At 43.3% G+C, this 24,231-nt stretch overlaps 1 protein-coding gene across 1 annotated transcript in view; it reads left to right on the top strand.

Moving 5' to 3' along the window:
* The window catches only part of LOC124033433 (atrial natriuretic peptide receptor 3-like), a 147,500-nt gene that overhangs the window by 17,283 nt on the left and 105,986 nt on the right, over nt 1-24,231 (top strand). Inside the window, exons 2-3 of the mRNA XM_046345468.1 lie at nt 11,249-11,371; nt 16,283-16,458. Of these exons, the coding sequence (XP_046201424.1) occupies nt 11,249-11,371; nt 16,283-16,458 (299 nt within the window). The remainder of the gene's footprint in view (nt 1-11,248; nt 11,372-16,282; nt 16,459-24,231) is intronic.

Here is a 24,231-nt window from a genome sequence, read left to right on the forward strand (position 1 = left end):
CACATAATATTTATTAAAGTGAAACTTAGCAAAAACAATAAATCAATAAACTAACAACAAAACGTGACTATGTGGTGCACAAAACAAAATAATATCCCACAAACACAGGTGGGAAAATGCTACCTAAATATGATCCCCAATTAGATACGATTATCAGCTGCCTCTAATTGGGAATCATACAAATCACCGACATAGAAAAATAAACTAGATCCCCAAATGAAAAAAAAAAAAACTGGAATACCCCCCCAGTCATGCCCTGACCTACTACACCATAGAGAAACAAAGGCTGTCTATGGTCAGGGCGTGAGCTGTGGACCGTCGCCGCCGGAGGTTCCGGACTGTGGACCGTCGCCGCCGGAGGTTCCGGACTGTGGACCGTCGCCGCCGGAGGTTCCGGACTGTGGACCGTCGCCGCCGGAGGTTCCGGACTGTGGACCGTCGCCGCCGGAGGTTCTGGACTGTTAATACACGCTGGAGGCCTAGTGTGTGGAACCGGTACAGGTGGCACCGGACTGGTGACACACACTTCAGGGCAAGTGAATGGAGCTGCCACAGGTGGTACAGGACTGGGAAAGCGCACTAGAGACCTGGTGTGTGGAGCCGGCACAGATTTCACCAGACAGCTAGCACGCTCCTCAGGGAGAATACGGATAGCTGACTCAGGTGGCATTAAACTGATAACACCCTCCTTAGTGCAAATGTCATGCATCTTCCACCAACTCCACAACTCTCTCCTTTTCTTTCTCCTCCAATACCTCCATCCACTCTCTGACGGTCTCTGACTCTCTCCGTTCACTCTCCTCCAGTTTCTCCCTCTTCTCCCAGACTGGCTTTGGTTCACTCCTCGGCTCCGTTGACAGCTCTATGTGCCCCTCCCAAAAAAACTTGGCGACTCCTGCCAAGCAAGGGTCTCTTGTCCTCATGTCCTCCCAAGTCCAAAACTTCCTTACCTCCCTTTCACACGGCTTGGTCCTCTGTTGGTTGGATATTCTGTCACGTACGTGTGGAGAGACGGACCAAGGCGCAGCGGATGTTGAGTTCCACATAATATTAAAGTCAAACTTAGCAAAAACAATATATCAATAAACTAACAACAAAACGTGACTATGTGGTGCACAAAACAAAATAATATCCCACAAACACAGGTGGGGAAAAATGCTACCTAAATATGATCCCCAATTAGATACAACGATTATCAGCTGCCTCTAATTGGGAATCATACAAATCACCAACATAGAAAAATAAACTAGAACCCCACATAGCAATAATAATAAACTAGAATACCCCCCCTGTCACGCCCTGACCTACTCTCAAAGGCTCTCTATGGTCAGGTGGTCCTTCTGTAGCTCAGTTGGTAGAGCATGGCGCTTGTAACGCCAGGGTAGTGGGTTCGATCCCCGGGACCACCCATACGTAGAATGTATGCACACATGACTGTAAGTCGCTTTGGATAAAAGCGTCTGCTAAATGGCATATATTATTATTTTTTATTTAGGGCGTGACAGGTTTTGTTAGAATGGTTAACTTATCCTCTAATATAGTGCAATAATATGTCGGTGTCCATATGACCCAGTCTGTGGGTCTGAATTTTGTATCTTGTATATAATACATGAGTTTATACTGGATTACGTGTACATTTAGTTTGTTTTGTGCTCCAAATTCCCCTCCATCTTGTCCCTACATCGGTTATTATTAAATCTGATGTATCGTATGAACATCCTGTATCTGACTCAAATAAGATTCCCTCATCGTATGAACATCCTGTATCTGACTCAAATAAGATTCCCTCATCGTATGAACATCCTGTATCTGACTCAAATAAGATTCCCTTATGTTCCTCTTTCTCGTAAGTAAAAGGTGAGTTGATACAATTACATGTCTGGAACGTTTAAACCACCCTCTGTCTCTGGAATGTTTTAACTACCCTCGGTCTCTGGAAGGTGTAAAACCACCCTCGGTGTCTGGAACGTTTAAACCACTCTCAGTCTCTGGAATGTTTTAACCACCCTCGGTCTCTGGAATGTTTTAACTACCCTCGGTCTCTGGAAGGTGTAAAACCACCCTCGGTGTCTGGAACGTTTAAACCACTCTCGGTCTCTGGAATGTTTTAACTACCCTCGGTCTCTGGAAGGTGTAAAACCACCCTCGGTCTCTGGAACGTTTAAACCACTCTCGGTCTCTGGAATGTTTTAACTACCCTCGGTCTCTGGAAGGTGTAAAACCACTCTCGGTCTCTGGAACGTTTAAACCACCCTCGGTCTCTGGAATGTTTTAACTACCCTCGGTCTCTGGAAGGTGTAAAACCACCCTCGGTCTCTGGAACGTTTAAACCACTCTCGGTCTCTGGAATGTTTTAACTACCCTCGGTCTCTGGAAGGTGTAAAACCACCCTCGGTCTCTGGAACGTTTAAACCACCCTCGGTCTCTGGAATGTTTTAACTACCCTCGGTCTCTGGAAGGTGTAAAACCACCCTCGGTCTCTGGAAGGTGTAAAACCACCCTCGGTCTCGAACGTTTAAACTACCCTCAGTCTCTGGAACGTTAAAACCACCCTCGGTGTCTGGAACGTTTAAACCACTCTCGGTCTCTGGAACGTTTAAACCACCCTCGGTCTCTGGAATGTTTTAACTACCCTCGGTCTCTGGAACGTTAAAACCACCCTCGGTCTCTGGAACGTTTAAACTACCCTCGGTCTCTGGAACGTTTAAACCACCCTCTCTCATCCACTCCTTCTCTCATCCACTCCTTCTCTCCTCTTCCTCACTCCACTCTCTCCTCCTCCTCACTCCACTCTCTCCTCCTCCTCACTCCACTCTCTCTTCCACTCAACTCTCTCCTCCACTCCTTCTCTCCTCCACTCCACTCTCTCCTCCACTCATTCTCTCCTCCTCCTCACTCCACTCTCTCCTCCTCCTCACTCCACTCTCTCCTCCTCCTCACTCCACTCTCTCCTCCTCCTCACTCCACTCTCTCCTCCTCACTCCACTCTCTCTTCCACTCAACTCTCTCCTCCACTCCTTTTCTCCTCTTCTCTCTGCCTCTGCCCACAGCAGCATTCTCAGCATCTCAGTAGTAACAGGCAGGCAGACAGGCAGGCAGGCAGCGTTACAGATTTGCACAACGTCGTTCCCCTATTTGCATAATGCACACAACACCATGTTTATAATGAGCCAAGGAGACACATAAAATGTCCTGTGAGCCACGATAAGTAGGGCCCGTGTGTAGCGCCCCTTCTCTGCATTCCTGAGCTCAGTGCTCCCTACCTAGAGGGGAGAACAGACAGACAGAGACAGACAGACAGACAGACACAGACAGGCAGGAAGGCAGACAGACAGGCAGACACAGGAAGACACCGACGCACAGTCGCAGGGAGACACATAGACAGATGCAGGGGGACAGACAGACGCAGGGAGACACAGAGCTAGTATTGTTGTCTCTGTCCCAGTAATGCTGTCAGTAGGACTGAGGTGAAGTGTGTCCCCTCTCTGGACCCCCCCCTGACCAGCCGGGCGCTACAGTGACAGGGGAATGTTTCAGCAGACTCTGGTTGTGTTCCAAATGGCCCCCCGAGTCCTTATTTAGTGCACTACTTTGACCCCTATCCTTTTATATAGAGCCCTATGGGCCCTGGACAAAGTAGTGCACTATATAGGGGATTGGATGCCATTTGATGCTCAACCCTATTAACCACGGCTGGTCAACGTTGGGACACTCCCCGAGTTATTTCCAAACCTTTTCCAAATGGCCCCTTGGCCTCTCCTCGTTGTTTGTTTGTGTTCCTGTTTTGTTGGGTTGTATTTTTAACCTCGCTCCATAGTAACCAGACAGGTTTTCTGTTGATGTTTGGGTCAGGACTACGGCCGCCGAGCCCCTCTCTGACTGTCCCCTACTGTATCTTACTTATGTACTGTAACTAGTGCACAGGTTTTTCTGTTTGTTGGAGCTGGGACTACCTTCTCTACTGTACGCTGCTATGAGCTGTTGCCTAACCTGGCATATATTTCAACAAGGTACAGTATCACAAATTGAATTTCAGAATCGGCCGTTTTCAATTCACTTTCAGAATCAGCTGTTTTCAATTCACTTCGGAATCGGCTGTTTTCAATTCACTTCGGAATCGGCTGTTTTCAATTCACTTCGGAATCGGCTGTTTTCAATTCACTTCGGAATCGGCTGTTTTCAATTCACTTCGGAATCGGCTGTTTTCAATTCACTTCGGAATCGGCTGTTTTCAATTCACTTCGGAATCGGCTGTTTTCAATTCACTTCGGAATCGGCTGTTTTCAATTCACTTCGGAATCGGCTGTTTTCAATTCACTTCGAATCGGGCTGTTTTCAATTCACTTCGAATCGGCTGTTTTCAATTCACTTCGAATCGGCTGTTTTCAATTCACTTCGAATCGGGCGGTTTTCAATTCACCTCGGAATCGGCGGTTTTCAATTCACCTCGAATCGGCGGTTTTCAATTCACCTCGGAATCGGCGGTTTTCAATTCACCTCGGAATCGGCGGTTTTCAATTCACCTCGGAATCGGCGGTTTTCAATTCACCTCGGAATCGGCGGTTTTCAATTCACCTCGGAATCGGCGGTTTTCAATTCACCTCGGAATCGGCGGTTTTCAATTCACCTCGGAATCGGCGGTTTTCAATTCACCTCGAATCGGCGGTTTTTACAGTGGAGATAACCACCTCACCCATATAGATATTTAACTTGATCTGTTGTTACCCTATGAACTATGTTGTTAGATCTCCTGGTTGTGATGTGTAGTGTTGCCATTAACAGATCTGGGACCAGCCTAAGGACAGGTATCCCCTGGCTGTGATGTGTAGTGTTGCCATTAACAGATCTGGGACCTGCCTAAAGACAGGTATCCCCTGGCTGTGATGTGTAGTGTTGCCATTAATGGAATCTTGGTACTTGTAGGGACAATTGGTTGAAGCTACTCAAGGGCTACTTAGCCTGCGGTACTTGGTATGTCTCCAGGGAAGACTTGACTTCTTTTTCCTCGTGATCGTCCCCATAGAAGTAGGTAGGTTGACTATGTAGTTACATTTACATGATCAGCACATAATACTATTGTAACTGTGCGGGAGGCTCATGCCTCTAGTTGTGACATCGGTTTCCCGCTTGCTCAGCTTCTGATTGATTTTATTTTATTTTATTTGCTGTTGTCTGTGCCCAATAATGTTTGTACCCTGTTTTTGTGCTGCAACCATGTTTTGTGTTGCTACCATGTTGATGTTGTGTTGCTACCATGTTGTGTTGGCATGTGTTGCTGCCTTGCTATGTTGTCTTAGGTCTCTCTTTATGTAGTGTTGTGTTGTCTCTCTTGTCGTGATGTGTGTTTTGTCCTATATTCTTATTTAATTTATTATTATTTTTAATTCCAGTTTCGTTTTTTAAATTTAGCCTTTTGTTAGGCTGTCATTCTTAAGTTCTTAACTGACTTGCCTAGTTAAATAAAAGGTTAAAAAAATAAAACACACAGAACAGAACAGGCGGCTGGTGGCACCTTAATTGAGGAGGACGGGCTCATTATAATAGCTGGAATGGAATAAATGGAACGGGTACCATTCCAGTCTCTCCATTCCAGCTATTATAATGAGTCATCCTCCCTTCACCAGCCTCCCGTGACATATAGCTCATACATGGAAATAAGTTAGTTCCACCTGTTGCAATGAGGAGGCATAAGCAGAAAAGAACCCCATACCTACTGAAATATGGTGGTGTAACGTTTGATGTAATGGGGTCAAAGGCATCATGAACTCTACCTAGTACCTGGACATTTGTCTTAGCCGTGTCTGAATCCTGGCTTAGCAAAACCACCAAAAACCCTGAAATCTCCATTGCTAACTATAACCTTTTTCGCCAAGATAGAACTGCCAAAGGGGGTGGTGTGGCAATTTACTGCAAAGATCGAAAGTAATACAGAACTCTGCAGGCTAAGTCTGTACCCAAACAATTTGAGCTTCTACCTCTAAAAATTCACCTTTCCAGAAACAAGTCTCTCACTGTTGCTGCTTGCTATAGACCTCCCTCTGCCCCCAGCTGTGCCCTCGATACTATATGTGAACTGATTGCCCCCCATCTATCTTCTGAGCTCGTGCTACTAGGTGACCTAAACTGGGACATGCTTAACACCCCAGCCATCCTACAAATGTCATAATTTGTCATCACAAATGCCTCATAGATGTCATCCTAACTAATTCGCCCTCCAAATACACCTCTGCTGTTTTCAATCCAGATCTCAGCGATCACTGCCTCATTGCCTGCATCCGTAATGGGTCTGCGACCAAACGACCACCCCTCATCACTGTCAAACGCTCCCTGAAACACTTCTGCGAGCAGGCCTTTCTAATCGACCTGGCCGGGGTATCCTGGAATGACATTGACCTCATCCCGTCAGTAGATGATGCCTGGCTATTCTTTAAAAGTGCCTTCCTCACCATATTAAATAAGCAAGCACCTCCTCCCAGCTGTCCACTGCTCTGAGGCTAGGAAACATTGTCACCACCGATAAATCCGCTATAATTGAGAGTTTCAATAATCATTTCTCTATGGCTGGCCATGCTTTCCACCTGGCTACCCCTACCCCGGGCAACTGCCCGGCACCCTCCACAGCAACCCGCCAAAGCCCCCACCATTTCTCCTTTACCCAAATCCAGATAGCCAATGTTCTGAAAGAGCTGCAAAATCCCTCTCTTTCTAAAATTATCTGCCGAAATTGTTGCAACCCCTATTACTAGCCTGTTCAACCTCTCTTTCGTATCGTCTGAGATTCCCAAAGATTGGAAAGCCCCTCTTCAAAGGGGGTGACACTCTAGACCAAACTGCTACAGACCTATATCTATCCTACCCTGTCTTTCTAAGGTCTTCGAAAGCCAAGTTAACAAACAGATTACTGACCATTTCGAATCCCACCATACCTTCTCCGCTATGCAATCTGGTTTCAGAGCTGGTCATGGGTGCACCTCATCCACGCTCAAGGTTCTAAACGACATCATAACCGCCATCGATAAGAGACATTGCTGTGCAGCCGTATTCATCGACCTGGCCAATCACAACATTCTTATTGGCAGACTCGACAGCCTTGGTTTCTCAAATGATTGCCTCGCCTGGTTTACCAACTACTTCTCTGATAGGGTTCAGTGGGTCAAATTGGAGGGCCTGCTGTCTGGACCTCTGACAGTCTCTATGGGTGTCCCACAGGGTTCAATTCTCGGGCCGGCTCTCTTTTCTGTATACATCAATGATGTTGCTCTTGCTGCTGGTGATTCTCTGATCCACCTCTATGCAGACGACACCATTCTGTATACCTCTGGCCCCACCTTGGACACTGTGTTAACAACCCTCTGGCCCCTCCTTGGACCTCCTTGGACATTAACTAACCTCCAGACGAGCTTCAACAAGCTTCAATGCCATAACTCTCCTTCCGTGGCCTCCAACTGCTCTTAAACACAAGTAAAACTAAATGCAATGCTTTTCAATCAATCGCTGCCCGCACCTGCTTGCCCGTCCAGCAATCACTACTCTGGACGGCTCTGACTTAGAATACGTGGACAAATATAAATACCTGGGTGTCTGGTTAGACTGTAAACTCTCCTTCCAGACTCACATTAAGCATCTCCAATCCAAAATTAAATCTAGAATCGGCATCCTATTTTGCAACAAAGCCTCCTTCACTCATGCTGCCAAACATAAAACGTAAAACTAACCATCCTACCGATCCTCGACTTCGGTGATGTCATCCTATATAATATACCTCCTACACTCTACTCAACAAACTGGATGCAGTCTATCACAGTGCCATCCGTTTTGTCACCAAAGCCCCATACACTTCCCACCATTGCGACCTGTACGCTCACGTTGGTTGGCCCTCGCTTCAAACTCGTCGCCAAACCCACTGGCTACAGGTTATCTACAAGTCTCTGCTAGGTAGCCCCGCCTTATCTCAGCTCACTGGTCACCATAGCAGCACCCACTCGTAGCACGCGCTCCAGCAGGTATATCTCTCTGGTCACCCCCAAAGCCAATTCCTCCTTTGGTCGTCTTTCCTTCCAGTTCTCTACTGCCCATGACTGGAACGAATTGCAAAAATCTCTGAAACTGGAGACTCACATCTCTGTCAAACGCTCCCTGAAACACAATCTACAAACACCCTGTACTTCTATAGAGCCAACGACTACAAACACCCTGTACTTCTATAGAACCAATATCTACAAACACCCTGTACTTCTATAGAACCAATATCTACAAACACCCTGTACTTCTATAGAACCAACAACTACAAACACACTGTACTTCTATAGAACCAACGACTACAAACACACTGTACTTCTATAGAACCAACGACTACAAACACCCTGTACTTCTATAGAACCAACGACTACAAACACACTGTACTTCTATAGAGCCAACGACTACAAACACACTGTACTTCTATAGAACCAACGACTACAAACACACTGTACTTCTATAGAACCAATATGTACAAACATCCTGTACTTATATAGAACCAATATCTACAAACACCCGGTACTTCTATAGAACCAATATCTACAAACACCCGGTACTTCTATAGAACCTACAGCTACAATGGCACCCTATTCCCTATATAGTGCACTTCTTTTGATCAGAGCCCTATGGGAGTATAGTGCCATTTGGGTTGTAACCTAAGACTGCATCAGACCAGACATGTAGGGCAGGAGGGTTTGAATTTAAATTGCACCAGGGTCATTATTTTTTTGTATTTTTGTGTGCTTCGATGGCTCATTCAAAGATGCTCCGTTTTTTAAAGAAACGACAAATGAGGATGGGGGTGGTGTATTAAACCTGTAGAGAGAATACAGGCATCCTTTCCATTCCAGCTTCAAGAAAAGGAATTTGTCAATTGTACTGTGAACATTGTTTTCTGAAACAGTCTCCTTTACTATATCTTGTATGTACTTTGCGTCTTGTTGTTGCTTGGTTGAGTTGTAACACTGTTTCCTTCATGTCTTCTCGTCTTGTTGTTGCTGGGTTGAGTTGTAACACTGTTTCCTTCATGTCTTCTCGTCTTGTTGTTGCTGGGTTGAGTTGTAACACTGTTTCCTTCATGTCTTCTCGTCTTGTTGTTGCTGGGTTGAGTTGTAACACTGTTTCCTTCATGTCTTCTCGTCTTGTTGTTGCTGGGTTGAGTTGTAACACAGGTTCCTTCATGTCTTCTCGTCTTGTTGTTGCTGGGTTGAGTTGTAACACAGGTTCCTTCATGTCTTCTCGTCTTGTTGTTGCTGGGTTGAGTTGTAACACTGTTTCCTTCGTCTTCTCGTCTTGTTGTTGCTGGGTTGAGTTGTAACACTGTTTCCTTCGTCTTGTTGTTGCTGGGTTGAGTTGTAACACTGTTTCCTTCATGTCTTCTCGTCTTGTTGAAGCTGGGTTGAGTTGTAACACTGTTTCCTTCATGTCTTCTCGTCTTGTTGTTGTAACACTGTTTCCTTCATGTCTTCTCGTCTTGTTGTTGTAACACTGTTTCCTCCATGTCTTCTCGTCTTGTTGTTGTAACACTGTTTCCTCCATGTCTTCTCGTCTTGTTGTTGTAACACTGTTTCCTCCATGTCTTCTCGTCTTGTTGTTGTAACACTGTTTCCTCCATGTCTTCTCGTCTTGTTGTTGTAACACTGTTTCCTCCATGTCTTCTCGTCTTGTTGTTGTAACACTGTTTCCTCCATGTCTTCTCGTCTTGTTGTTGTAACACTGTTTCCTCCATGTCTTCTCGTCTTGTTGTTGTAACACTGTTTCCTTCATGTCTTCTCGTCTTGTTGTTGTAACACTGTTTCCTCCATGTCTTCTCGTCTTGTTGTTGTAACACTGTTTCCTTCGTCTTCTCGTCTTGTTGTTGTAACACTGTTTCCTTCATGTCTTCTCGTCTTGTTGTTGTAACACTGTTTCCTCCATGTCTTCTCGTCTTGTTGTTGTAACACTGTTTCCTCCATGTCTTCTCGTCTTGTTGTTGCTGGGTTGAGTTGTAACGCTGTTTCCTTCATGTCTTCTCGTCTTGTTGTTGCTGGGTTGAGTTGTAACACTGTTTCCTTCATGTCTTCTCGTCTTGTTGTTGCTGGGTTGAGTTGTAACACTGTTTCCTTCGTCTTCTCATCTTGTTGAAGCTGGGTTGAGTTGTAACACTGTTTCCTTCGTCTTCTCGTGTTGTTGTTGTAACACTGTTTCCTCCATGTCTTCTCGTCTTGTTGTTGTAACACTGTTTCCTCCATGTCTTCTCGTCTTGTTGTAACACTGTTTCCTCCATGTCTTCTCGTCTTGTTGTTGTAACACTGTTTCCTCCATGTCTTCTCGTCTTGTTGTTGTAACACTGTTTCCTTCATGTCTTCTCGTCTTGTTGAAGCTGGTTTGAGTTGTAACACTGTTTCCTTCGTCTTCTCGTCTTGTTGTTGTAATACTGTTTCCTCCATGTCTTCTCGTCTTGTTGTTGTAACACTGTTTACTTCATGTCTTCTCGTCTTGTTGTTGTAACACTGTTTCCTCCATGTCTTCTCGTCTTGTTGTAACACTGTTTCCTCCATGTCTTCTCGTCTTGTTGTTGTAACACTGTTTCCTCCATGTCTTCTCGTCTTGTTGTTGTAATACTGTTTCCTCCATGTCTTCTCGTCTTGTTGTTGTAACACTGTTTCCTTCATGTCTTCTCGTCTTGTTGTTGTAACACTGTTTCCTTCATGTCTTCTCGTCTTGTTGTAACACTGTTTCCTTCATGTCTTCTCGTCTTGTTGTAACACTGTTTCCTTCATGTCTTCTCGTCTTGTTGTTGTAACACTGTTTCCTCCATGTCTTCTCGTCTTGTTGTAACACTGTTTCCTCCATGTCTTCTCGTCTTGTTGTTGCTGGGTTGAGTTGTAACACTGTTTCCTTCATGTCTTCTCATCTTGTTGAAGCTGGGTTGAGTTGTAACACTGTTTCCTTCATGTCTTCTCGTCGTCTTGTTGCTGGGTTGAGTTGTAACACAGGTTCCTTCATGTCTTCTCGTCTTGTTGTTGTAACACTGTTTCCTTCATGTCTTCTCGTCTTGTTGTTGCTGGGTTGAGTTGTAACACTGTTTCCTTCATGTCTTCTCATCTTGTTGAAGCTGGGTTGAGTTGTAACACTGTTTCCTTCATGTCTTCTCGTCTTCTTGTTGCTGGGTTGAGTTGTAACACAGGTTCCTTCATGTCTTCTCGTCTTGTTGTTGTAACACTGTTTCCTTCATGTCGTTTCCTTGCAGTTGTTATCATGTGTGCGGGAGCAGATGTTGTCCGAGACATCATGCTAGCGGTTCACAGAAGGAGGCTCACCAACGGCAGCTACATCTTCTTCAACATTGAACTCTTCAACTCCTCGTCCTACGGTAAAAATACACATCAGCACAACGTTGCCAGCCCTACATATATACTCTGTTGTTCCCAGCCCTACATATATACTCTGTTGTTCCCTACATATATACTCTGTTGTTCCTTACATATATACTCTGTTGTTCCCTACATATATACTCTGTTGTTCCCTACATATATACTCTGTTGTGCCCTAAATATATACTCTGTTGTTCCCTACATATATACTCTGTTGTGCCCTAAATATATACTCTGTTGTTCCCTACATATATACTCTGTTGTGCCCTAAATATATACTCTGTTGTTCCCTACATATATACTCTGTTGTGCCCTAAATATATACTCTGTTGTTCCCTACATATATACTCTGTTGTTCCCTACATATATACTCTGTTCCCAGCCCTAAATATATACTCTGTTGTTCCCTACATATATACTCTCTGTTCCCAGCCCTAAATATATACTCTGTTGTTCCCTACATATATACTCTGTTGTGCCCTAAATATATACTCTGTTGTTCCCTACATATATACTCTGTTGTGCCCTAAATATATACTCTGTTGTTCCCTACATATATACTCTGTTGTTCCCTACATATATACTCTGTTCCCAGCCCTAAATATATACTCTGTTGTTCCCTACATATATACTCTGTTCCCAGCCCTAAATATATACTCTGTTGTTCCCTACATATATACTCTGTTGTTCCCTACATATATACCCTGTTCCCAGCCCTAAATATATACTCTGTTGTTCCCTACATATATACTCTGTTCCCAGCCCTAAATATATACTCTGTTGTTCCCTACATATATACTCTGTTCCCAGCCCTAAATATATACTCTGTTGTTCCCTACATATATACTCTGTTCCCAGCCCTACATATATACTCTGTTGTTCCCTACATATATACTCTGTTCCCAGCCCTAAATATATACTCTGTTGTTCCCTACATATATACTCTGTTGTTCCCAGCCCTACATATATACTCTGTTGTTCCCTACATGTATACTCTGTTGTTCCCTACATATATAAACTGTTGTTCCCTACATATATACTCTGTTGTTCCCTACATATAAACTCTGTAGTTCCCTACATATAAACTCTGTTGTTCCCTACATATAAACTCTGTTGTTCCCTACATATAAACTCTGTTGTTCCCTACATATAAACTCTGTTGTTCCCTACATATAAACTCTGTTGTTCCCTACATATAAACTCTGTTGTTCCTTACATATATACTCTGTTGTTCCCAGCCCTACATATAAACTCTGTTGTTCCCTACATATAAACTCTGTTGTTGCCTACATATATACCCTGTTGTTCCCTACATATAAACTCTGTTGTTGCCTACATATATACTCTGTTGTTCCCTACATACATACTATGTTGTTCCCTACATACATACTATGTTGTTCCCTACATATATACTCTGTTGTTCCCTACATATAAACTCTGTTGTTCCCAGCCCTACATATATACTCTGTTGTTCACAGCCCTACATATATACTCTGTTGTTTCCTACATATATACTCTGTGGCCCCCAGCCCTACATATATACTCTGTTGTTCCCTACATATAAACTCTGTTGTTGCCTACATACATACTCTGTTGTTCCCTACATACATACTATGTTGTTCCCTACATACATACTATGTTGTTCCCTACATATATACTATGTTGTTCCCAGCCCTACATATATACTCTGTTGTTCACAGCCCTACATATATACTCTGTTGTTTCCTACATATATACTCTGTGGCCCCCAGCCCTACATATATACTCTGTTGTTCCCTACATATAAACTCTGTTGTTTCCTATATATATACTCTGTTGTTCCCTATATATATACTCTGTTGTTCCCTACATATATACTCTGTTGTTCCCTACATATATACTCTGTTGTTCCCTACATATATACTCTGTTGTTCCCAGCCCTACATATATACTCTGTTGTTCCCTACATATATACTCTGTTGTTCCCAGCCCTACATATATACTCTGTTGATCCCTACATATAAACTCTGTTGTTCCCAGCCCTACATATATACTCTGTTGTTCCCTACATATATACTCTGTTGTTCCCTACATATATACTCTGTTGTTCCCTACATATATACTCTGTTGTTCCCAGCCCTACATATATACTCTGTTGTTCCCAGCCCTACATATATACTCTGTTGTTCCCTACATATATACTATGTTGTTCCCTACATATAAACTATGTTGTTCCCTACATATATACTCTGTTGTCCCCAGCCCTACATATATACTCTGTTGTTCCCTACATATATACGCTGTTGTTGCCTACATATATACGCTGTTGTTCCCTACATATATACTATGTTGTTCCCTACATATATACTATGTTGTTCCCAGCCCTACATATATACTCTGTTGTTCACAGCCCTACATATATACTCTGTGACCCCAGCCCTACATATATACTCTGTTGTTCCCTACATATAAACTGTGGTCCTCTGTAGCTCAGTTGGTAGAGCATGGCGCTTGTAATGCCAGGGTAGTGGGTTCAATCCCCGGGACCACCCATACGTAGAATGTATGCACACATGACTGTAAGTCGCTTTGGATAAAAGCATCTGCTAAATGGCATATATTATTATTATTTATTATTATTAACTCTGTTGTTCCCAGCCCTACATATATACTCTGTTGTTCACAGCCCTACATATATACTCTGTTGTTCCCTACATATATACTCTGTTGCCCCCAGCCCTACATATAAACTCTGTTGTTCACAGCCCTACATATATACTATGTTGTTCCCTACATATATACTCTGTGGCCCCCAGCCCTACATATAAACTCTGTTGTTCCCAGCCCTACATATATACTCTGTTGTTCCCTATATATATACTATGTTGTTCCCTACATATAAACTATGTTGTTCCCTACATATATACTCTGTTGTTCCCTACATATAAACTCTGTTGTTCCCAGCCCTACATATATACTCTGTTGTTCACAGCCCTACATATATACTCTGTTGTTCCCTACATATATACTCTGTGGCCCCCAGCCCTACATATATACTCTGTTGTTCCCTATATATATACTCTGTTGTTCCCTACATATAAACTCTGTTGTTCCCAGCCCTACATATATACTCTGTTGTTCACAGCCCTACATATATACTCTGTTGTTCCCTACATATATACTCTGTGGCCCCCAGCCCTACATATATACTCTGTTGTTCCCTATATATATACTCTGTTGTTCCCTATATATATACTCTGTTGTTCCCTACATATATACTCTGTTGATCCCTACATATAAACTTTGTTGTTCCCAGCCCTACATATATACTCTGTTGTTCCCTACATATATACTATGTTGTTCCCTACATATAAACTCTGTTGTTCCCTACATATAAACTCTGTTGTTCCCTACATATATACTCTGTTGTTCCCTACATATATACTATGTTGTTCCCTACATATAAACTCTGTTGTTCCCTACATATAAACTCTGTTGTTCCCTACATATATACTATGTTGTTCCCTACATATATACTCTGTGGCCCCCAGCCCTACATATATACTCTGTTGTTCCCTATATATATACTCTGTTGTTCCCTACATATAAACTCTGTTGTTCCCAGCCCTACATATATACTCTGTTGTTCACAGCCCTACATATATACTCTGTTGTTCCCTACATATATACTCTGTTGTTCCCTACATATATACTATGTTGTTCCCTACATATAAACTCTGTTGTTCCCTACATATAAACTCTGTTGTTCCCTACATATATACTATGTTGTTCCCTACATATATACTATGTTGTTCCCAGCCCTACATATAAACTCTGTTGTTCCCAGGCCTACATATAAACTCTGTTGTTGCCTACATATAAACTCTGTTGTTGCCTACATATAAACTCTATTGTTCCCTACATATATACTATGTTGTTCCCTACATACATACTGTTGTTCCCTACATAGATACTATGTTGTTCCCTACATACATACTGTTGTTCCCTACATATAAACTCTGTTGTTCCCAGCCCTACATATATACTCTGTTGTTCCCAGCCCTACATATATACTCTGTTGTTCCCTATATATATACTCTGTTGTTCCCTACATATATACTCTGTTGTTCCCTACATATATACTCTGTTGTTCCCTACATATATACTCTGTTGTTCCCAGCCCTACATATATACTCTGTTGTTCCCTACATGTATACTCTGTTGTTCCCTACATATAAACTCTGTTGTTCCCTACATATATACTCTGTTGTTCCCACTATATATACTCTGTTGTTCCCTACATATATACTCTGTTGTTCCCTACATATATACTCTGTTGTTCCCAGCCCTACATATATACTCTGTTGTTCCCACCATGTATACTCTGTTGTTCCCTACATATATACTATGTTGTTCCCTACATATATACTCTGTTGTTCCCAAATATAAACTCTGTTGTTCCCTACATATATACTCTGTTGTGCCCTACATATATACTCTGTTGTTCCCTACATATATACTCTGTTGTGCCCTACATATATACTCTGTTGTTGCCCTACATATATACTCTGTTGTGCCCTACATATATACTCTGTTGTGCCCTACATATATACTCTGTTGTGCCCTACATATATACTCTGTTGTGCCCTACATATATACTCTGTTGTGCCCTGCATATATACTCTGTTGTTCCCTACATATATACTCTGTTGTTCCCAGCCCTACATATATACAACCATGTTGTAATGCTTGGCCATGTTGTAATGCTTGTAAAGACCTTCCCACTATGCACATCTCCATGCCGAGGGCTGCACTACATGGATAAGAGCGTCTGCTAAATGACTTAAATGTAAATGTAATGGTTATAGACAAACTTTTCAACATGTCAAAAATGTCACCTCTTTTTCATCTCTCCCTGTTTGGTTTCCTAGGCAACGGCTCGTGGAAGCGAGGGGATAGGTACGACAGTGAGGCGCGACAGGCGTACTCTGCCCTCAACACAGTCACGCTGCTCCGGACGGTCAAACCAGAGTTTGACAACTTCTCCCTGGAGGTCAAGAGATCAATTCAGAAAGCTGGACTACCGGACTGTGACGACTGTGACAATGTACGTACGTCTGGAATCCTGAACTCTAAACCAACTGTTAACTGTGAAGACTGTGATCATGTATATACAGTACCAGTCAAAAGTTTGGATACACCTACTCATTCAAGGGTTATTTCTTAGTTTTTACTATTTTCTACATTGTAGAATAATAGTGAAGACCTCAAAACTATGATATAACACATATGGAATCATGTAGTAACCAAAAAAGTGTTAAACAAATCAAAATATATTTTAGATTTTAGATTCTTCAAAGTAGTCACCCTTTGCCTTGATGACAGCTTTGCACACTCTTGGCATTCTCTTAACCAGCTTCACCTGGAATGCTTTTCCAACAGTCTTGAAGGAGTTCCCACATATGCTGAGCAATTGTTGGCTGCTTTTCCTTCACTCGCCGGTCTGACTTATCCCAAACCATCTCAATTGGGTTGAGATTGGGGGATTGTGGAGGCCAGGTCATCTGATGCAGCATTTCATCACTCTCCTTCTTGGTAAAATAACCCTTATACAGCCTGGAGGTGTGTTGGGTCATTGTCCTGTGGAAAAACAAATGATAGTGGGACTAAGCCCAAACCAGATGGGATGGCTTATCGCTGCAGAAGGCTGTGGTAGTCATGCTGGTTAAATAGTGCCTTGAATTCTAAACAAATCGCAGACAGCGTCACCAGCAAAGCACCATCACACCTCCTCCTCCATGCTTCACGGTGCGAAATACAAATTCGGAGATCATCCGTTCACCTACTCTGCGTCTCACAAAGACACGACGGTTGGAATCAAACATCTCAAATTTGGACTCATCAGACCAAAGGACAGATTTCCACCAGTCTAAATGTCCATTGCTCGTGTTTCTTGGCCCAAGCAAGAGTCGTCTTCTTATTGGTGTCCTTTTAAGTAGTGGTTTCCTGGCAGCAATTCGACCATGAAGGCCTGATTCACACAGTCTCCTCTGAACAGTTGATGTTGAGATGTGTCAGTTACTCGAACTCTGTAGCATTTATTTGGACCTAAATTTCTGAGGCTGGTTACTCTGAACTTATCCTCTAGAGCAGAGGTAACTCTGGGACTTCCTTTCCTGTAGCGGTCCTCATGAGAGCCAGTTTCATCATAGCTCTTGTTTTTTTTGCGACTGCACTTGAAGGAACTTTCAAAGTCCTTGAAATTTTCTGTATTAACTGACCTTCATGTCTTAAAGTAATGGACTGTCATTTCTCTTTGCTTATTTGAGCTGTTCTTGCCATAATATGGACTAGGGCTATCTTCTGTATACCAACCCTACCTTGTCACAACACAACTGTGTGTGTGTGTGTGTGTGTGTGTGTGTGTGTGTGTGTGTGTGTGTGTGTGTGTGTGTGTGTGTGTGTGTGTGTGTGTGTGTGTGTGTGTGTGTGTGTGTGTGTGTGTGTGTGTGTGTGTGTGTGTGTGTGTGTGTGTGTGTGTGTACTACATGTCTGTGCTATGCTAGGCCCAATGGCTGGGGGGGAGGGGTGTGTGTGTGTGTGTGTGTGTGTGTGTGTGTGTGTGTGTGTGTGTGTGTGTGTGTGTGTGTGTGTGTGTGTGTGTGTGTGTGTGTGTGTGTGTGTGTGTGTGTGTGTGTGTGTGTGTGTGTGTGTGTGTGCACTTCATGTCTGTGCTATGCTAGGCCCAGCGGCTGGGAAACCTCTCCAGTTAGTCTGTAGTTGAGTCAAGGTAAACAACATAACAGACTGGGCCTAGAAACGGACTGGGCCTAGAAACGGACTGTGCCTAGAAACGGACTGGGCCACACGCTCTTAGAAAAAGGATTCCAAAAGGGTTCTTCATCCCAGAGAGGATGAGGGGGGACGATACGGGGGAGAGGATAGGGTCATATTTTACCAGTACTACCCCCTACTCCCCATATACTTTAGGATTCCCTATACTGAAATGTCAACATAACACACAACTCTCTGGCCTGGTTGGACCAGTTGTTAGCTATTTAGCTGGTGCCCCAAGCTGAGCTAATGTGAAGTTCTTTCACTATGGCAGAGCGGATCAGGGGGATGTCTGGGAGGGAGAAAGGAGGCGTTATTCATGGGGGAACTCAGCACCGCTAATTCCTAGGCTGCTCGTCAGATATATGTAAATTAGACACGCCAGCCACAACCATCACAAGAGACTTCATTGTCAACAAGCCGTTCAGCTAGGGCTCTGCAGGAGGAGGGAAAGAGGGAGAGAGGGAGAGAAAGATTTCTTTTCACATGGCCGTGGGTTGAGACAGGGATGCAGCTTAAGCCCCACCTTCTTTAACATGCAGTTGAAGTCGGAAGTTTTTCAACCACTCCACAAATTTCTTGTTAACAAACTATAGTTTTGGCAAGTCTGTTAGGACATCTACTTTGTGCATGACACAAGCAATTTTTCCAACAATTGTTTACAGACAGATTATTTTACTTATAATTTACTGTATCACGATTCCAGTGGGTTAGAAGTTTGCATACACTAAGTTGACTGTGCCTTTAAAGAGCTTGGAAAATTCCAGAAAATTATGTCATGGCTTTAGAAGCTTCTGATAGGCTAATTGGCATCATTTGAGTCAATTGGAGGTGTACCTGTGGGTGTATTTCAAGGTCTACCTTCAGACTCAGTGCCTCTTTGATTGACATCATGGGAAAATCAAAAGAAATCAGCCAAGACCTCAGAAAATAAATGGTAAACCTCCAAGTCTGGTTCATCTATGGGAGCAAATTTCAAATGCCTGAAGGTACCACGTTAATCTGTACAAACAATAGTAGGCAAGTATAAGCACCATGGGACCACGCAGCCATCATACCGCTCAGGAAGGAGACTGGTTCTGTCTCCTAGAGATGAATGTACTTTGGTGCGAAAAGCGCAAATCAATCCCAGAACAACAGCAAAGGACCTTGTGAAGATGCTGGAGGAAACCGGTACAAAAGTATCTATATCCACAGTAAAACAAGTCCTATATCGACATAACCTGAAAGGCCGCTCAGCAAGGAAGAAGCCACTGCTCCACAACCGCCATGAAATGCCAGACTAGGGTTTGCAACTGCACATGGGGACAAAGATCGTACTTTTTGGAGAAATGTCCTCTGGTCTGATGTAACAAAAATAGAACTGTTTGGCCATAATGGCCATCGTTATGTTTGGAGGAAAAAAGGGGGAGGCTTGCAAGTCGAAGAACACCATCCCAACCATGAAGCACGGGGGTGGCAGCGTCATGTTGCGAGGGTGCTTTGCTGGTGCACATCACAAAATAGATGGCATCATGAGGCTGGAAAATTACGTGTATATATTGAAGCAACATCTCAAGACATCAGTCAGGAAGTTAAAGCTTGGTTGCGAATGGGTCTTCCAAATGGACAATGACCCCAAGCATACTTCCAAAGTTGTGGAAAAATGGCTTAAGGACCACAAAGTCAAGGTATTGGAGTGGCCATCACAAAGCCCTGACCTCAATCCCATAGAAACTTTGTGGGCAGAACTGAAAAAGCGTGTGCGAGCAAGGAGGCCTACAAACCTGACTCAGTTACTCCAGCTCTGTCAGGAGGAATGGGCCAAAATTCACCCAACTTATTGTGGGAAGGTTGTGGAAGGCTACCTGAAACATTTGACCCAAGTTAAACAATTTAAAGGCAATTCTACCAAATACTAATTGAGTGTATGCAATCTTCTGACCCACTGGGAATGAAAGAAACAAAATCTGAAATAAAAAATTATCTACTATTATTCTGACATTTCACATTCTTAAAATAAAGTGGTAATCCTAACTGACCTAAAACAGGGAATTTTTACTTGGATTAAATGTCAGGAATTGTGAAAAACAGAGTTTAAATGTATTTGGCTAAGGTGTATGTAAACGTCAGATTTCAAGTCTATATATCAACAAATTGGAGAGGGCACTAGAACAGTCTGCGGCACCTGGCCTGATCCTGGGGCTCTGTTCACAAACAGACGCGACAGAGCACAGGGACAGCAACACAATTAGACCCAACCAATTCATGAGAAAACAACAATATAATTACTTTGGAAAGAATTCACAAAAAAATAGAGCAAACTAGAATGCTATTTGGCCCTAAACCGAGAGTACACAGTGGCAGAATACCTGACCACTGTGACTGACCCAAACTTAAGGAAAGCTTTGACTATGTGCAGACTCATTGAGCATAGCCTTGCTATTGAGAAAGGCCGCCGTAGGCAGACATGGCTCTCAAGAGAAGACCAGCTATGTGCACAGTGTTCACAAAATGAGGTGGAAACTGAGCTGCACTTCCTAACCTCCTGCCAAATGGATGACCATATTAGACACATATTTCCCTCAGCTTACACAGACACACAAAGAATTTGAAAAAAAAAATCAAGTTTGATAAACTCACATATATATTGGCTGGAATATCAGTGTGCCATCACAGCAGCAAGATGTGTGACCTGTTACCACAAAAATAGGGCAACCAGTGAAGAACAAATACCATTGTAAATAAAAACTGTTTATTTATTTACCCTTTTGTACTTTAACTATTTGCACATCATTACAACATTGTATACAGACAAAAATATTTGCTTTGGCAATGTAAACATGTCTCCAATGCCAAAACATCCCCTTATGCAGAGAGAGAGCAGAGAGAGAGCAGAGCGAGAGCAGAGAGAGAGAGCAGAGCGAGAGCAGAGAGAGAGAGAGAGAGCAGAGCGAGAGCAGCGAGAGCAGAGAGAGAGCAGAGCGAGCAGAGAGAGAGCAGAGAGAGCAGAGAGAGAGCAGAGAGAGAGCAGAGAGAGAGAGAGAGCAGAGAGAGAGCAGAGAGAGAGCAGAGAGAGAGAGAGAATTTTTCTATCCAATCACAACCAGTAGGTGGGTGTGTTGCGTTAAAGCTCTGTTTTTACTTTCACTAGTGTGACACATTACGTTGGTAAAAGGACCAGGCATGAATCATTTGATTTGTGTCAGGAATCAAAACAAGAACAGGCCCTGAACGTCCAGAACAGACTGATGCTTTTCAACAGCTCCAAACACATTCAGCCCTGACCAACGTCTCCAACACTCATTCAGCCCTGACCAACGGCTCCAACACACATTCAGCCCTGACCAACGGCTGGAACACTCATTCAGCCCTGACCAACGCCCTGACCAACGGCTGGAACACTCATTCAGCCCTGACCAACGGCTGGAACACTCATTCAGCCCTGACCAACGGCTGGAACACTCATTCAGCCCTGACCAACGGCTCCAACACTCATTCAGCCCTGACCAACGGCTGGAAAACTCATTCAGCCCTGACCAACGGCTCCAACACACATTCAGCCCTGACCAACGGCTCCAACACTCATTCAGCCCTGACCAACGCCCTGACCAACGGCTCCAACACACATTCAGCCCTGACCAACGGCTCCAACACACATTCAGCCCTGACCAACGCCCTGACCAACGGCTCCAACACACATTCAGCCCTGACCAACGGCTCCAACACACATTCAGCCCTGACCAACGGCTCCAACACACATTTAGCCCTGACCAACGCCCTGACCAACGGCTCCAACACACATTCAGCCCTGACCAACGTCTCCAACACACATTTAGCCCTGACCAACGTCTCCAACACACATTCAGCCCTGACCAACGCCCTGACCAACGGCTGGAACACTCATTCAGCCCTGACCAACGGCTCCAACACACATTCAGCCCTGACCAACGGCTCCAACACTCATTCAGCCCTGACCAACGTCTCCAACACTCATTCAGCCCTGACCAACGCCCTGACCAACGGCTCCAACACTCATTCAGCCCTGACCAACGCCCTGACCAACGGCTCCAACACACATTCAGCCCTGACCAACGTCTCCAACACTCATTCAGCCCTGACCAACGCCCTGACCAACGGCTCCAACACTCATTCAGCCCTGACCAACGGCTCCAACACACATTTAGCCCTGACCAACGGCTCCAACACTCATTCAGCCCTGACCAACGGCTCCAACACTCATTTAGCCCTGACCAACGGCTCGGAATGTTACTGACACAGTAAAAGGATGTGTTACTACACACTGACACAGTAAAAGGATGTGTTACTACACAGTAAAAGGATGTGTAACTACACAGTAAAAGGATGTGTTACTACATACTGACACAGTAAAAGGATGTGTAACTACACACTGACACAGTAAAAGGATGTGTTACTACATACTGACACAGTAAAAGGATGTGTAACTACACACTGACACAGTAAAAGGATGTGTTACTACATACTGACACAGTAAAAGGATGTGTTACTACATACTGACACAGTAAAAGGATGTGTTACTACATACTGACACAGTAAAAGGATGTGTAACTACACACTGACACAGTAAAAGGATGTGTTACTACACAGTAAAAGGATGTGTTACTACACAGTAAAAGGATGTGTTACTACACAGTAAAAGGATGTGTAACTACACAGTAAAAGGATGTGTTACTACATACTGACACAGTAAAAGGATGTGTAACTACACACTGACACAGTAAAAGGATGTGTAACTACACACTGACACAGTAAAAGGATGTGTTACTACATACTGACACAGTAAAAGGATGTGTTACTACACACTGACACAGTAAAAGGATGTGTAACTACATACTGACACAGTAGAAGGATGTGTTACTACACACTGACACAGTAAAAGGATGTGTAACTACATACTGACACAGTAAAAGGATGTGTTACTACACAGTAAAAGGATGTGTAACTACACACTGACACAGAAAAAGGATGTGTAACTACACACTGACACAGAAAAAGGATGTGTAACTACACACTGACACAGAAAAAGGATGTGTAACTACACAGTAAAAGGATGTGTAACTACACACTGACACAGTAAAAGGATGTGTAACTACATACTGACACAGTAAAAGGATGTTATACTACACACTGACACAGTAAAAGGATGTGTTACTACATACTGACACAGTAAAAGGATGTGTTACTACATACTGACACAGTAAAAGGATGTGTTACTACATACTGACACAGTAAAAGGATGTGTTACTACATACTGACACAGTAAAAGGATGTGTTACTACACAGTAAAAGGATGTGTAACTACACACTGACACAGTAAAAGGATGTGTTACTACACAGTAAAAGGATGTGTAACTACACACTGACACAGTAAAAGGATGTGTAACTACACAGTAAATGGATGTGTAACTACACAGTAAAAGGATGTGTAACTACACAGTAAAAGGATGTGTAACTACACACTGACACAGTAAAGGGATGTGTAACTACATACTGACACAGTAAAAGGATGTGATACTACATACTGACACAGTAAAGGATGTTATACTACACACTAACACAGTAAAAGGATGTTATACTACACACTGACACAGTAAAAGGATGTGTAACTACACAGTAAAAGGATGTGTAACTACACAGTAAAAGGATGTGTAACTACACAGTAAAAGGATGTGTAACTACACACTGACACAGTAAAAGGATGTGATACTACACACTGACACAGTAAAAGGATGTTATACTACACACTGACACAGTAAAAGGATGTGTTACTACATACTGACACAGTAAAGGATGTGTAACTACACACTGACACAGTAAAAGGATGTGTTACTACACACTGACACAGTAAAAGGATGTGTAACTACACAGTAAAAGGATGTGTTACTACATACTGACACAGTAAAAGGATGTGATACTACATACTGACACAGTAAAAGGATGTGTTACTACATACTGACACAGTAAAAGGATGTGTAACTACACACTGACACAGTAAAAGGATGTGTTACTACACACTGACACATTA

Source organism: Oncorhynchus gorbuscha, linkage group LG04, assembly GCF_021184085.1.
Source record: "Oncorhynchus gorbuscha isolate QuinsamMale2020 ecotype Even-year linkage group LG04, OgorEven_v1.0, whole genome shotgun sequence".
Lineage (NCBI taxonomy): Eukaryota > Metazoa > Chordata > Actinopteri > Salmoniformes > Salmonidae > Oncorhynchus > Oncorhynchus gorbuscha.